At 46.3% G+C, this 17218-nt stretch overlaps 1 protein-coding gene across 1 annotated transcript in view; it reads right to left on the reverse strand.

Annotated features, from left to right (window-relative positions):
* Nucleotides 1-8438: 8438 nt before the first annotated feature.
* TMTC1 (transmembrane O-mannosyltransferase targeting cadherins 1) overlaps nt 8439-17218 on the reverse strand; it is a 138689-nt gene continuing 129909 nt past the window's right edge. Inside the window, exons 15-20 of the mRNA XM_015865935.1 lie at nt 16797-16932; nt 16018-16162; nt 15576-15713; nt 15249-15371; nt 14312-14389; nt 8439-13563 (exon numbers count right to left, since the gene is read on the reverse strand). Coding sequence (XP_015721421.1) covers nt 13423-13563; nt 14312-14389; nt 15249-15371; nt 15576-15713; nt 16018-16162; nt 16797-16932 — 761 coding nt within the window. The 3' untranslated portion in view covers nt 8439-13422. The remainder of the gene's footprint in view (nt 13564-14311; nt 14390-15248; nt 15372-15575; nt 15714-16017; nt 16163-16796; nt 16933-17218) is intronic.

Raw genomic sequence — 17218 nt, forward strand, 5'->3', positions numbered from 1 at the left:
CTTACTTGAAATACTTATTCTCTATCAGTTCAATATTAAGAGCACCTTATAGAGAGACAAGAGGCCGCTTCTTTTGGTCTTACCTCTGCAGTTACGCTGCAATCTGTACATTTCCTGAGCCATGTAAACAGTTTGGAACCAATAACCATCCTTTCTGAGCTGCTTCTCCAACATGTCTTCTGGCAATGCTTAACACATCATAAAGTCACCGGGATGTGCACCAGTTAAGCAAGGATAAGCTTACTCTGCTATCCACAGTCTATAGGAATAAAACAGGTGTGGGAGAGACAAGGAATGCTGGGCATGGTGAATTATATACAGCTGAAAAACACTGTTGAGACACTTCAGGCCACCACACTACCCTAGATGCAAGGACAAATGTGAACTGCCCAGGGAGGTGGTGGAGTCACTGATCATGGAGGTGTACAAGAAATGTTTAGATGTTGTACTAAGGGATATGGTCTAGTGAGCAAATATTGGTGATAGGTGGGCAGTTGGGCTGGATGATCTTGGAGATCTTTTCCAACCTTGGTGATTCTTTGATTCTATGTCCTTCAGCCCCAACTCTACATCTACTTTGATGAAGTAGATCAGGATCATTTTCTCCTCCGGTACTGTTATATTCCACATGCACGGGCTAGAAGCAAACAGTAGCAAAGGCATGAATCTGAATGGCTGAGCTTAGACATGAGCTGTCCCATCTTGGGCTGGAAACCTTCAGTAATTACTTTCCTGTAAGCAAATACAGAAGCCAACAGCTGGTATCTCCAACTACACTCTTTATTGTTTGAGAAGTGCAGAGGAGTGCTGTGAATTTGCCCAGCACTAGGTGGGGACCAATGCTTCCTTTACAGCAGCAATAGCTTAATGCTGTGCTACTGACACTGCCAGCCCACTTATCTGTGCCTCTTGCAAGAGCTGAAAGCTTCTTTGTGCAAGCTGACACGGACATGGCTGAGCCACAAAGGGCACAACAGATCTCAAGCCAGCCACAGCCATTTTGTGAGCACAGCTCAGACACAAGCTGCGTTACAAATAGACTTTGTGTCATCCTTTCCTTATGGAGAGGATTCACATTACCCAGTGCCCAGCAAGCACAGGGGAATCCACATTGCTGCTGTAATCTGGACACTGACAACAGCAGTCGGTGCTTCTGAACCCTGGGAAACACTTTGGAGGGTGCCCAGGGGAAAGGCAGCAGTTGGTTGCTCATGCAGATACCTGTTGTCAGGGTAGCTGGTCCCTGTGTGCCCTGGGGACTGCACATCTCCAGCACAAGAAGGGGGCTTTGAACAGCAGCTAGGGAGAGAAAAGCATTGTACAGGGTATTCCAATGCAGGCACAGGCTATGCACTACGGTCCTGTCAAACCAGAAGTGCTTGATAAAGTTGAGAGAAGTCTCTAAAAGTCGCACACAATTTCTTCCCTAAAGTCCTACTTAAAAATCCCCAGCATTTCAGGATTTGGCTTGCCAATACAGCAGGCCTGCGTTCACTCAGCCTGCTAAGAGCTGACGTGGCTGTTCCAAGCTTATTTTTCAGCACGGTTTTTATAACTTTCTGTCTTTCATCTCCTATGGGCATTTGATCCACACGGATGCCAATAGCTTTGCTTGTCACAGGAGAAAGCAGTCACTTTGTAGCCACACAGCTCCTACTCCTTGCAGTTATTTTACCCAATTACCTGGCCGGTACTCAGCTGTAGACAGAAACCTTTTGAAAGAGTAACCATTACGGGGCCCTAGCAAAGCCATAATGGGTTGGGTATTATTTAATATCTCGACTTTGATGGCTGCGACAGAAATAACACCATCTCCTTAATAACTTGCATTAGCACTGTAATCATCTGTACAGAAAAATTCAAGTGGCTTGCAGTGAGCCCCCAGACCTGTGCCCAGCTATTAAAGGCACCTGTGATAAGTCACTACAACTGCTGCACACCTCTTCCCACGTGTGATCAAAGTTGTGTTTGATTAGGAGATAACCCCCATTAATCCTGTGTGCTGTTACAGGAGCACAACTGCAGCTTGATTCTGGAGCTGGCTACCTCTCAAAGGGAGTTTTATTAGGGCAGAAGTGATATGCAGTGCTCTGGGTTACTTCTCCCAACTGGAAGGGAGAAGCATCCATCCAGGAACATGTCAGCTTGAGTAGTCTTCTGCTTTTCCTTCAGAGTGGGAAGGGCTGTTTGAATTGGGCAGGATCCCTAAAAGCCATCTGGTCCAATTCCCCTGCAGTGAACAGGGTCACCCACAGGTAGATCAGGTGCTTAGAGCCCCATCTAGCCTGATCTTGAGTGTTTCTAGGGATGGGGCATCCACCACCTCTCTGGGCAACATGCTCCAGTGCCTCACCACCCTTACTGTAAAATACTTCTTCCTTATATCCAACCTAAATCTCCCCTCTTTTAGCTTGAAACCATTTCCCCTTGTCCTGTCACAACACACCAGCCTCTGTCCAGGTGCCACTGGTCCTCAGACAGTCAAGAGGCCCCCCCACATTCACCCTTGTTGGATGTACACAGGTTATCTCATTCCTCCCAGCCTCCTGGTAGCACTGCTCATGCCTCATTCTCTCATCAGTTCCCAGAGTTATGTGCTGTCCCCTGGCAGGGGTGCTAGTGAACAGGGTGACAGGTGTGTTTGGATGAACCTCAAAGCACAGGGGACGTGGAAATGCCACTGAGCTGGGGAGAGACAGCAGCAGCCACTTGCCCCAACTGCTTTACTGCACCCTGGGCTTAAGAGGAGGCTTTTAGAGGAGTCACCAGGAATAGCCCTTGAAAGTACGGATCCAGGCATTCTCATCTCCATTAGAGTCTATCATTCATTCTTAAGTAGAAGGGAACCTTGTAGGGACAGCTCTGCTTGCACAAGGCTCAGCTATCCACATATGAATATGCACAGTAGTACTGCAGAGCACAACCTTTGCTAATGAGCTCCAAGGTCCCATGCTGCAGGAAAATGCTGATCTGCACATATCATCCAGGGAACAGTCCTCTCACAAGCAGAGGATCTCTGACAGGAGAGGCGTAGACGGAGAATAAAACTGCTCCTTTTCTTGTATTTCTGTTTCTGAAACAAAATGCTTCCTCTCCCTTATGCACAACCCTTCCTCCCTGGAGTGACCAGAGGTCCTTGCAGGTTCACTCACCCTCAGACACACTGCTTACTCCCTAGGGTCTTACTTCTTATGTTCCTACCATTACGGGCAAAAAGCAAGGCCAACACCACCAAACCAAAGCACCTCAGCTCAGACTACCTAGCCAGCATGAGAAGTGACAGATAGTTATTTAATGCTGGCTGATCTGTCACCTTATGGCTACGATGAGGCATGACCAGTTCACTGCATCTCAGCATGGCTTTATATAGGGGAAAAAAACCTGGCAGGTGAAGCTCACACCACTTCCCTAACACTGAGGCCCTGAAATCACCTCCAGAGACTTTGCACGCAGAAGTGCTTGAAGTAAGCAGGGTTTAAGCAGCTGCAGGTGTAGCACAACCACATCACAGCTCATATAGTACAGCCAATTAAACCAGAGATGCATGATGACACATGAGATGGGGACACTCCTGCCTGCCCACCCATTGCAGGTAACACATCCCTAAAGTGACCATCAGGCTATTCTAGAGTCTCCTAACTGAACAAAATCCCACACTATGTGGGAAGGAGTTGCTGCCACAGTGCAAAATATTTCCTGCCAGTTCCCATGAAGGCACAGACGCTGCAACCCTGAAACATGCTCCTGTGCTGGGAATTGGTTCTGGCCCTCAGTCACAGGACTTCCAGCTGGGCTGACTTCACTTCAGCAGCCATGCAGAGAATCCACTGATCTCAGTGGAAAAGCTGCACTTCACTTCTAAACGGATGAGCAGGTTTGTTTCATCTGCTGCCCGTCGAGCCACTGCTCATACACGACCACAAGGAGCTTCCAGAAGATGTCCCAGCAGATTCCTTTACAGCCAGACTGGATGGAGAGAAGCACAGTAGCTATTGCCTTGGGCCTCACCAACCTCAGTGCTGGTTTCCAGCCAAGCTCAGCCCCTGTTACCTGCAGTCCAAGATCTTACCATCACTAAGAATCACTGAATTTGGAAAAGACCACCAAGCCAACCCATCACCACCATGCCCAGTAACCATGTACCTCAGGACATGGCTACATGCAGAACTTTACAAGCAATGGGAACTGAGTATCAGAGTCATTCTGGCCCCATAAATCCTCTTTGCTTGTGGTGCCATTCAGTACATCTCTCAGCAATTAGGCTGCTATGCTATCAGAGCTGCATTACCCAACACCTAGAAACTCGACCTCTGGGGCCTCCAATGAATGCCCCAGAAAGCTGCAGGGGGGGTTCACCATAAGTCTTTGCTAAAACTTCTTTCAGTAAATCAACGATTTTCTTCATTTAAGGAAACCTTTCCTCTAGGGAGCACAGAAACACGTTGGGCAGTGCAGCAGCTGAGAGCAGAAGCACTGGCTATAGAAACAACGATGTGCTTTGCCAACAAGGTTTATCTTGCACACTGCAGTATTTATTGTTGGCATTCTTCAACATCAGTCCTCAGAGGTGATGCTCAGGTTGAGGAAGAAGCAGATGTGAAGTGGACTGGCCTGCAATTACAGCATAATGGATTGTAAAAGGGCTGACAAAGGCGTCACTTATATCATTGCCCCTGCCCATTAAGAGGTCTTTAGCAAAGCTGGCCTTGCATTAAAAGTACAGAAACCAAAGTGACTGCTATGGGTAATAGGACAGATGCCAGGGCTGCTTTTACCAGGAAGCTTCACTGCTGCTCCTTCTGTCTCAGAAATGCAGGCCCTTCAAAGGAAGGGTTGAATATATTTTGAGATTAAGTAACTCATTTCCTCACAAAATGAGGTATGAAAGATCAGCCCAGCCTAGAACAGCCACGAATGGCTGACCCATGGCCTCCACCTACAGGAGGGAATGAAGGGAATGAAACCCTAGAAGACCCCAGAACAGAGGGCAATTCACACTGGTCCCACTCCTCTTCCTTTACCCTTAACAGAATGCAACTGGAACTTAGGAAAATTTAGTAACAAGTGCAACAGATTGTAATGGTGCAGCCTGACTTTATTCAAAGCACATTATTTCAAAGCTTCCATATCTAAGCAGCGGCCTGCGGTGCTTAACCAGAGCTGTGAAAGTCATCCTGAAAGAGCTCGTCTCTGAATTGAGCTGACCTAGCACTCAGTGTTGGCTTGGTCTGAAATGCACTGCGAGGAGACAAAGCTTTTTCACATTGCTTTTGGCATCAACTGTGCCTTAAAAATGTGAGCAACAAGCACAGGGGAAGTTTGACTGAGTGAGAGGCCAGCCAGGGATGGCTGGAGCTGATTAAGCTTTAGATGCTTCGTTGAACTGTGCAGCAGGAGATAGATGCACGGTGATCCCATTTCCTGGAAAGAAGCGTAAAGGGAAAAGCCCAGCCATCCTCTCCCAGCAGGATGTAACATGCACTGGCCAGCAGAGAGGTAGGGTGTTCAAAACGGCTGGCTGCACAATGTGAGAGCACAGATTGCACCTGGAGGGCCACAAAGCAAGGAGCCAACTGTAAGCACTCACAGCTGGCAGCAGGCTGGGTGGTTTTGGAGAGCTGCAGCTTTGGGTTTCTGTCTCCTTGGAGGAGAAAGGAACAGCAGCTCTTCCTCCACTCCCTTCAGCTGGGCTGTGTCTGCATCAGCCCAGAGTTACTCGGTCAATTACTTTGGCTCCTGTGTTTCTCATGGTATGAAGCCAAGTGGAGGGGTCACCTGCCCATCCCAAGATGGGAGACCAGGACAAAAGTTCATAGTGACTGTAGGAACTGGGGCTGTTTAGTCTGGGGAAGAGGAGGCTGAGAGGAGACCTTATTGCTCTCTTCCAGTATCTGAAAGGTGCTTACAGTGAGAGCAGGATTGGCCTCTTCGCACTGGTGACAGATGACAGGACAAGGGGAAATGGCCTCAAGTTGCACCAAGGTAAGTTTAGGTTGGATATCAGGAAAAACTTCTTTACTAAAAGGGTAGTTAAGCACTGGAATGGGCTCCCAAGGGAGGTGGTTGAGGCACCATCCCTGGATGTGTTTAAAAACCATTTGGATGTGGTGCTCAGGGACATCATTTAGCGGAGGGTTGTTAGTTAGGGTAGTACAGTTACGTTGTGGTTGGACTTTATAATCTTTGAGGTCTTTTCCAACCTGAGCAATTCTATGACTCTATGACTCATTTCTCACCCCCTGCCACTCCCCAAACAACATAACTGGGAGGTGCTCATCGTGTTTGCCCAGGCAAGAGCCCAAAATAACTCAGTGGAGTCACCAGAAAGGAAAGCCTGGATCCAAAATGTCACCAACTACCACAGCATTGACTATCCACTCTCCTTTGGCTTTGGGCCACATCCTCTGCACAGCCTTGAATGCTCACACTTAAACTTTCCATCAGAACAGTGGCACAAGAGAGACCCGCAGGAATTCACACTGCTGTATCTGAGTGCCAGTGAGCTGAAGAGCTCACATCTCTTCTACTGCATAGCCAGCACCCCAAGGCTCAGCAGCAACCACCTGCCCTCTATCACAAGGCTATGGGGATCCCTACACAGCATCATGGCTGCAGAGGGGCTCTGAGCCTCTCTCCCCCTCCCTTCCCACACAGCATTTTATCACCTTGCTGTGTCACTCCCAGGCCTCCACCGTTGGCCTCAAAACATTTGTCTACCACAGAACGCTCAGTCACAACACCAGACACAATTTTCTAAGCCACTGACCTGGACCAAGCTCTCCCCAGCCCCTGCTGCTGACTGGCTCTCCTGGCAAGAGAGCATGGTGATTATTGCTATAGCAGCAAGCCTACTGCTGGAGTAGAAAATAGAGTTTATCAGGGACGTAAATAATGGAGAAAGCACTGTTCCCTTGGGCGGGGAAGGGAAACTGCATTAGCATCAACAGAAGAACCAACATCACAGTGAACCAGGATGGGATGAATGGCAGTTAGCTGGTATCCCATTTCTTGCCCCAGCTGGGCAGGTCTTTTCGGCACTAGCTTCATTGCTAGGGTGAAGTTGCTTGAAGATACACCACTCTTCTGCCCAGTGTGACCTCCCTTTTCAACCTGCATCAGGAACCCAGTTGCCACCATGACCCTAAGAAACACCTGATGCTGAAACCTTAAGTCCAGGCTGTGCCCTACCACACATCAGAACAACCCTCCTCCTGATTAACAAGCCCCTGTAATAGGTGAGGGGTCAATCAGCTTTGGCAGGTGAGGCTGCAGGGCTACAAACCAGGTAGGTCTGGAGGAGGCCACTGGCTCCCTGGTCTCTTCTGTTCGTGCTGTGCCATCAGGGACAAAAGCAGGGTATAACATCTCCCACAATACCACCGCCACCAACAGCCCTGGGGATACCGCAGTCTTTGCCAGTCAAAGCAAAACTCCCTTGTTTTGTGCAGGGAAAGATGATGCAGCCTCACCATGTTCCTCACCTCATGGGCTCCCTGCCTACCCTCCCAGGCCAGCCAGAAGGAGCGCTCCTGCAGGAGCAGGAGAGCAGAGTGGGGGTAGGAGGACATGTGGGCTGACAGATGTCTTTGTAAGGCATGGTGTGTTTGCATCTCCCTCCCCAGAGGCACCAAGCGAGCTGTCTGAAGCATCCAGCAGCTTCTTCAAAGTAATGCACAGGGTTTACAGAGAGGCTGTAAGTAGGTGCCAGAAGTGCTCCATCAGTGCAAGTGAGGACCTGGGCAGGGGGCGCTGGGTAGGAAGCTCCATTATGAAATCATGCCCTGTCCAGATCTGGGAGAATCCCAGGACATACAGGATGTCTTGGAAGTAAGCATGCAATTCCCCTTTGTGCTACAGAGTGTTATGCTCATGCCTAGATGATAGGAAACACTATGGCTTGTTTTCAGGGCTTTTGTTTTTCTTCCAGGTCCATTTCCAGTAATGCCATTTATCACCATCGTATATCTCCTGAGAGAACTCCAGCCCCAGGGGAACACAGGGGAGTACCTGGGGACATCCTCCAGGGAGAAGGGAATAAGAACAAAGTGAGTTTCTTCTTCCTTTCTGTTTCTTCTCTTCACATCCTGCACGTCTTGTTTCATACCTTTCTGACAGATGCGTAAAGACTGACATGAAGAGCCTATGTTAGCATAATGTGTCCAAACCACTAAGAAAATGCATAAACACCAGCCCTCAACTTTTCCCATGTTCGAGTTCCAAAAAAAATGCCTGCTGAAGTATTTTTATATGGCCAAAAGCACACATATGTGCTGCAAAGCTGCTCCTCTGTGAGCAATCGGTTTGACTCCTTGGGCAGTAAAATGGAAAGCAACTGGAATAAGAAACAGACACCTTTCCACCTCCAGGAGAACTTACCCGTGGCTGCTCCTAAGGAACAGGCTGACCTCACGGCCAACAGAACAAAGCCAGGCACACCATTCGCTTTTCTTACTTTTTATATAAAATAGACATTTACATACATTTTCTTTCGCAAAGAAATTCGAGCATAACTCCTGTATGTGAAATCTAGCTGTACGTCCACAGCGAGAAAAACAAAGACTTGCAAATTCCTGTACCACTGACATACGTCCTGCTGTTGAGAGTGAATTTATGTGTAAAAAGACTTCTAATCCATGGGCTGTTCTCTTGTTTTCTTTCGAAAAGATACGCATAACTGATCTTAAAAAAAAATCAGATACAGCAATAAGAACCATATGAACAACAGCCAACGCAAACAACTCCCACACAGAGGAACACACAGCGGGTGTGACATCCACTTTGGGCAGAGATTTCTACACAGATACGGTTGTAGAAGCCGTAATAGTTACATAGGACATCACCGCGGGTATCTTCCAGAAGAAAAACTTCAGCAAGTCAGTACGAACATGGCAGTGAACTTCTGCACAAAGTTAGCAAGATTATCTGAAGCAACTTTGCCACAATGAAACACAAACAAATGCCAAGCTATTTTTTTTTTTTTTCCATTGCTGCTGGGTTTAAAATGTATGTGAAAGCAAAATGGTAAGCTCTGAAATTGCTGCAAGAGAGTGAAGGTTGGGGAGAAAAAGCCTCAAAGGGCTCAGTTTTTCCAAAGATTGTAAATAAGCTCATACATGAATAACAGCATCCCAGTACTTGGTCAATTCAATGCACATATTCTTTTTGGAGACTTAAGCACCAGTTTGGAGGGTAAACAGGGCCAAAAAAAAAAACAACCAAACAATTATATTGCAAAAGGCCTAATCATTAAAATTTAAATGACCATTATCTTCCTTCACCAAACACTGTACACCACCTCTGGCTTGCTTCCATAACTGCTAAGAAGCTTGAGATAGCTTAAGGTGTGTCCAGTTAGGCTCTTTACTTTGAATTATTCAACTTTGACTTCTTTACACCCACATGCTTGCTTGCATACACACACCCTCCATCCTCACTGAGACATCTGGAACAAAGGCTATTCTCACTGCTGCATTCACTTACTGTTGGGCCAAAATAAGTTGCCTGCGCATTTTGAGGGAAGTCAAGTCCAAGTAATCTATAAGAGAGAGAAAATATCCCCTCCATTGCATCATTTGTCCTGAGGGATGGAAAAGGGATGGAAGCAAGGAATGTTGGACCTTAAATAAGCAATAAAGTAAAACAAAATCCATCAGCTGAAAACATTATTCATGGGGAAAGGAAAAAGCAACACAATTATGTTTTTCATTTAGGATTAAAATGCACGGTGAGAGTTAGACAGGAGCTGTCTCACCCTCTTTGAGTTAATTCTTCACTTTAATATTGGTGAGCATTGAGGTTTAGCCAATGCAACTGACACAAAGAACAAACTCCCCTCCACTACGATAAGCTTCAGCCATTTATTAATTTGTAATCTCTGCTAACCATGCTGAGCGGCACAGTTGGCAGAAAACAGTGTATTTATAATTCATTATTTTATGAGCCATGCAGAGCTAGAAGACATGGACATTTCCTATGATTAATTTGGATTATACCCAGTTTATCACAAAATAAGTTGTTCTATTTATCTTTTACAATCGTATCCTCTTTTGGTGGAGGTTACCCATTTTGTATTATATTCCATTGCTCTTCTTCACCTGCAATAAATCTTTTACAAGATTAACATCCTGAATAAACACAGCATTTTAGCAATCGAGGAGCCAATGAGACAGGGAGTCAGCTCAAAACTTTGCGAGCGTTTAACTGCTTTGGTAGCTCATGGCCTGAATCACTCTCCAGATACTCTGCCAACTCGCAGACCATCATCCTGCATAGATGGTGTATAAAGTGCTGCTTTGGGAATCTGGGGGTCATTAACCACCCTTCTCCTCTCAGTAACTACCATAAACACAGACTTTTGTCACAGAAACATAACCAGTTCAGCTGGGATTATTCTACATGAATGTGTTATAACATATTCCTCTTTCAGGAGATAGGATGAACATACAGCACGCCTTCCAGCCAACCTGCCTCCCTCACTGGAAGGAGAGTCTCATCTTCCTAGGTTATTCTACAAGGAAGACAGCATTACCAAAATGGTAATCCTTTTCCATATTCTGGGAGGGGGCAGCCAAAGCTTTATTGTACTTACATATGTACCAGCTTTAGGAGGCCAAGATGGCTTTGATTGGGTTCTAGGAGAACAAGACATTTGTTCCAGGTAACCCAAGAGAGACAAACAAAGTCTTAAACTGAAGTTATAAACACAAAACCAAATCATCCCCCCCCCCCCCCCCCCCCCCACAAAGCACTGTTATAAAAAATACAACTTCTTTTTTATTTGAAAAAATATGTTTAATTGGCCACAATTTAAAGCAACACTATTGTGCGGCTTGTAGAATATATAGTATTTATTTAATATATCTTTATAAGACAAACTTTATAGATGATATGCATCTCCCCTGGCCCATTCCCTGCTTCACTGGGTGTCAGAGCACTCTGCATATGGCTCCTAGCAGGGTCTCTGCACAGCACCGTGTCAGGGTCTGCACCAGACACATCCCTGCTGGCCCCAACCATGCTGCTGCCCAGCAGCACAGCAGGCAGCCAGCCCTCTGGAGAACATGTCTGGAGAAAGGCAGGACATTTTACCTGACCACGATGAGAAGAACCTGTGGTTCTTGGCTAGGCCCTGACTATTTTCCCCTGCTGCTCAGTATGGTCATGTTACCTTTGAATATCTTAGTTATGAACCCTCTACAGCTTTGCTATGCATTGTGGAGACCAACAGCTCTTCTCAGAGGCCATCTGTGTGCTGGTTTCCCCACTCAGTATCCCACAGGATTCCGCTGGTAGGACCCCTGGCAGTGCCTGGGCTGTGCAAAGCTACTCCGTGCAAGGCATCAAGTGCAGCACTGGCCCTGGGAACCTGCAGAAACGTTAGGTCAGTAAGTCTATGGCTATAAAAGTTGTGCAACCAGACAAGAGCTGCTGCTGATCCATCCCCAAGCCCCCAAATCCACTTTCACCCCTAAAGGCAAGGAGGCTGGAAGAAAGAGTGAAAATCCACCAGGGAGAGGCTTGCCCTTGCTCCCTAAGGAGCTGGCCTATGCCCAACTGCAAGCAACGGCTGATCTCCTTGGACTTGGCCCTTAATGGGGTGCAGGGCCTGGCACCTCACAACTCCGGCCTCTCCATGGCTCTTGCTGCTCCCCAGGCTATAGCAGAGATGTCTCTGCTGGCCTGGATTCTCTCTCAGCACCAAATGTGGCTGCTTCACATCAATAACTTGACCAACAGCAGCAGCAAGACACAAAGTGTTGTAGATGAAGCCAGTGAAGCCAGCACAGGGCTGTCAGGGCCACCACTAAGTAAACCTGGGCAACATGTGGGTCACTCCCACACAGGCTCTTCCTGACAAGACATGCATGAATGCCAAACCTAAGGCTGCTCTTCTGTAGGGACTGGGCACAAGCGAGACTCAATACATGTTTTAGGGCAGCTTTCTGAAGCAAGAAGAACGAATTGGTGACCTACCCTGATGTCTAAACACAAAGGCAGGACCACCAAGCACAACACCACCAACCATCCATTCTTTCTCTAAACTGGTACAAACAGAACGAGCAGCAGTGCTGTTACTGTGATGAAGTTTGGCCCAATGTGCTCCACAGCCATTTACTTTAGAATTCTCACCAGGGGGAATTATTTAAGCACACTTCAGTGGTGCTGCATTTTTCTGACTTCAGGCAGTACAAGTGACAAAGCCCAGCCACGTGGCCAGCTGTGAATGACACTGCCCAATTCATATAAAGCAGAGAAAATATATTAATCATTTGATTATAAGTTAAATAAATAAAGCTCAAAAATAAAAGCCCCAATTCTGAAGAGAATTTGTTTTCCTATTTAAAAATAGAGATTTATGACTGATTAGCTATAGCTTATTTTCTGCATCTCTTAGGGGACGGGGTGAGAACACTTTGACAAAGTGTTTTGTCAGTGATATCACCATGACAAATGGGCTTTGTCCCTGCACACCCATAAAAAGCCTCCTTAGTACCTTCCTGGCCTGCCAAATCTTCCCTAATCATTCTGTGGCTTTACTTTACCTCCTACACCAATCAGTTTTATTGTTTTTGTTTTGTTGGGGTTTTGTTTTGTTTTGTTTTTTGCTTTTTAACTGGGGACTGGACAGGAAGACAAGTAATCCTAGAGTTTCTCAATGCCTTTGAATACTTCCATTTTTGCAGAGTAGTACTCATTTGGCCTGCAGGGAGAGAGCAAAGAGTAAAGCTATATGGTATTTGACAATACTGATATCATGTACCAAATTATTATAAAATGACGATCGTATGCGTAAAACATTCAGCTGAGGTTTTTCCTCTAAGGGTCATTTATCCCACTTGTTCAATTGTCCTTCCAGGGCAGTATTCAGATACTGCTTTCCCTCTCTTTAGAATCATCTTCGAGTCACGTTTAGAGCTGTATGAGTGGCCACCATTTCCTCACCATCAACCCCTTGAAACCTTTTTATGTGACCTATAGGACCATTCTTCCTGGCTTAGATGGATCTAGCGGCACTTGCAACAAAGCTCATCAGTGGTACTCTCTGTGGACAAGGTAAGCCTGTGTTGAGTAACAGGAGGTGCTACTTCACCCCTGCTTCAATAAATGAGTGCTTTGTCTCCATGGCTTCCCCGGTGATAACCATGATATTGGAGTTATATGTCTCACCACTCACAGTGTGATTAAAATGGGTTCAGCCTAAACATAAATCTTGATTAAAGGAAGGTTTTAATTCGTTCTCCAGCATGTCCCACAGGAGCTGAGTGCCTCCTGTTATTTGATCAAATGTAAGCATGCATTCAAAAATTGCCTTCCGTAACTCTGAGTCCTGCCAGAATTCCTTCAGTGTCACTTTGAGCAATGGGCTTCTACCACATTCTTCTCCAAGGAGTGTGAGTTCCTTTCCACTGCTGAGACTGAATGCTATGTCTGATCTTTCTCCTGGACTTCCTGAAACCGTTTCTCCAAGCGATCGAGCTTGGCCAGATTCTCCTTCAGCAACTTGCTGTTTGGTACCAGCTGCAAAGCTTTCTCATAGTAGCCACGGGCAGTGATGTAGTTTCCCTGCAAAGAAAATGAGTGATAAATTGCATTTGTATTCCCTAGCATAGGAAGTTCACTGCTTGGGAAAAGTGAAGACTGTAATACAAAGGGAAAAGTGTTTATAAAACTTGATATTATTATGTAGCTAGAATATTTCATTGTGAAACGGATCACTGAGTGCTGTTAGCCTAAATTCAAACTAACACACATGGCAAAATGTGGATTTACATTTTTCCATTATATTGTACCAGAAGAGTTAACTTTACTTGGAGACAGAATACCCAGAGGATGTCACACAATGTGAATCCGTAAGGCCCAAATCATAATTATATGCTAAAGTATTCACAAAGATAAGAAAGCCGGCTGCCTATTTCCATAATTTCATGTCAGTATTCTGCATTAGACATCTTTATTAAATTTATTAGGTAGAAGGGAATTTTGGAAGTTGTCTCACCGTGAAATTTTTCTAAGGTAGGTCAATAATTCGGGCACAAAAACTTTAGAGATGGGCAGATTGATCCTTTCAGCCTGTCCTCTTAAAAATATGGGTTTTATGTTAAATATTTCTAAGCAACCTGGTTGGGAAAATCTAGCTGGGGTTGTATAGACTTTCCAGGTGTTTTTTTTTGGATAAAATATGTCAAGGATGCTTGCTGGTCCATACTGCCCATAGACGTGCAGCTATTGGCAATATGAAGCAAGTTTAGCTCTCTGTCCTGAGTAGTCCTCCCTGCAGCTGACAGCTTAAGGAAAAGCAAAATTAACATACCTTGATGTGCTCAATGCCTCCCATATTCATCCAGGCCTGAGCTTGGTCAGAGTTGAGCTCCACAGCCCGTTTATAGTTCTACATAAACACAAAACATTTTTAGGTTAGGAGTCTAGATGTTCAAACAAAAGCAGCAATGGAACAACACACACACAGATGAAGCGTGCACTCCCTCTGCAAGGCTTTAATTCGGAGCTGGCTGCAGACTATGGTAGAGCCACCTGCACACGAGTACCACAAGGACCTGAGAGCAGCTCTATTCCTCCCCATTGCTTCTGCCACTGAACTCTGGACAAGCAAAAAGGACTTTGTGGAGTCAGTCAAACAGCTGTTTTTACTGTTTCATAATAGAAAAGGATTCAAACCAGGATTACATGTCTCCAGGGATTCTGAGAATAGTCCGATCTGTCCTAGTAACATAATTTTCTGTGCTATTATTCAGCATTAACATAATTTCTGAGCTGTCAAGCCTTCTGTTCCACAGGATAAGCCAGTCTATCAGCTATTAGTTAATGAGGTGAGATATAACAACACTGTGAGCTCCCACAGGTCCCTGAGCTTTCAGCTGAGTCACCTGGAGTTGCCACTGCCAGTGAGTGGGGCTGGGGCAGGATGGACCAGGGGTCTGGTCAGTGCCTGAGCTCCACCATGGTCCCACCATGACTCAGTAATTAACCTCTCAGGGCAAGGAGCTGTATTTTCAAACTGGAATAAAAAAGATGGATGTGAAGAGTTGAAAGCAGCCCCCCCATTGAGGAGAAAAGTAGCAACCAACTAGAGAAGCTGACTGCTCCATATCTTTAGCTGTACTTACTGATGAACTGATAAACACCCAAAGCCAGCAACCAAGGTATGTGCATCATGGAGTATTAGACACAAAGAGTTAACTCTGTATTTTCACCTATACAACAGTACAGGGGGCTTAGAACAGTCATACCTCAAAAGCCTCATCAAGGAGATTCTGTTCTCTCAACTGGTTTCCCTTAGTGAAGAAGAGCTCTGATATGATTTTTTGATCCTTTGGTTTTAGCTGAAGAGCTTTATCTATAGCTTCAAGTGCCTGTGAAAAAGCAAGAGGACAGTGAATCACTGTATTCTGTGCCCTTTCCTTCTCACGGTCCCACCATTACTAAGGCCTCTTACATGCTGCACAGTGAAAAAAAAATTGGATCTCCTGAGTGTGTGCTATGGGACATGACATCTCTGGAGAGACAGAATTCTATATGTGAGCCCTCTAGACAAGGGTATCTCGCAACCATGGTACCTTAGCATAGTGCTCCTGCTTGCTGTAGATGGCTGACAGAAGGCGGTAGCACTCCAGACACTCCACATCTTCATCAAGTATATGGTTTGTCATCTTCTCTGCTTCTTTCGTCCGCCCCATCATTGCTAACACCTGGGCCTATAGAGCCACATTAAGAAAAGTCATGATTTTAAAAGCTCAGCTCTCTAATATATAGTGTTGGTGCTAGGCTCAGTGAGGAAGGGGTTGGTGTTAAGAAACAGCACCTCAAGGAAGGGTAGAAGGGCCACACAGAGCCAGGAAAGGTAGTGGCTGAGACACATGTTCTGAGGTTGACAGGAGATGAGGAGGAAACAAAAAGAGTGGAAGAGATGGTCACTGGATGGCTGGCATGGAGGTAGCACCAAGCTCTGAGCCTGCTCTACAGGTGGCCTTGGCTTGGCCATGCTCATCCCAAACTCACCAGAGCCAGTCGGGTCTCTTTGTTTGAAGGCTGCAGTGACGCTGCTTCTCTGTAAACTTGCAAAGCTTCTTCGTATCGCCCTGTGTTGTAGTACAGAGCCCCCAGTGGGGACAGGATTTCAGCTTTTCGGGATACCTTCAGTGCCCTGGAATTTGGGAAGAAGAGATATTTCCAGGTGATGTGGGAAACAAAGCAGAAGAGTGAGCTGTGGCTTGCACTAAGATCGAGCAGTAGAGCCCCACACTCTGCACAGCATTCTCTTCCCACCATGGGAAACATGATTTTAATGTCATAGGGGGATATAAGTGTGCCCACAGCAGCAATCTCTCTAGCTACCCAAGAGGGAGAGACTAAATCCAAAGCGCATGTGAACATACAGCAGGGGCTGGTATGGCTGTTAGGGGCAGGGAGTGTGAGCACAGGTTGGGATGCCAAAAAGGAGGTGGTGCTATGCAGGAGTTATAGCTGTCACTGGCACATCACTCACACAGCAACTCTCAGGACAGTAGAAATAGCACTAAAAACCTGCTCAAGCCACTGAAAACACCTCTGAAGTTGTTAGAGCATCCCTCACCCAAAGGCAGCAGTGTGCTCAGCCTGGAGGCCTCCGTCAGCACTGTCTGGCCAAGCACTCACAAAAAATAGCCAAATAAATCTGATTTTGAATGGACGGAGAATCCAAGCATACACTGACAGTTTCAAGTATCACAGGCATTTCAGCAGAAATAAGCCATATGGAAGGACAAGGGAAACCTTCTCCTCCCACTTCAGTTCCTTACCGCTTGTACCATGCCTCAGCCTCTTTGTTCTGACTCAGGGAGCGGTGAAGCCTGCCCAGGTTGACCATGGCAACGTGGTGTGTAGGGCTCAGGTGGATGGCCTGTCTGTAGTGGGACACTGCTCTCTCGGGAGCCCCTGGAGAAGAAAACACTTTTATACCAGTACATCTCTCCCACTGGGAGAGATGTAACCCCTATGCATGTCCCACCTCCCATGAGAGCGCCCTCCTACCCTAACCCACTGGCTCTGAGAGAGCAGTCCACGGAGGCATGGAGAACAAGCCATCAGCGTTCCTTGCAGCCACACCACTGCAAATCATTTCAGCCATTTCAAACCAGGGACTATTCCCTATCACCCTTTAGCGTTCATCCTGTTCAGTCTTTGCATGTTGTGCATGGGAGTAGCTGCCAGTATCTCATTC

This window comes from Coturnix japonica, chromosome 1, assembly GCF_001577835.2.
Source record: "Coturnix japonica isolate 7356 chromosome 1, Coturnix japonica 2.1, whole genome shotgun sequence".
NCBI classification, from domain to species: domain Eukaryota; kingdom Metazoa; phylum Chordata; class Aves; order Galliformes; family Phasianidae; genus Coturnix; species Coturnix japonica.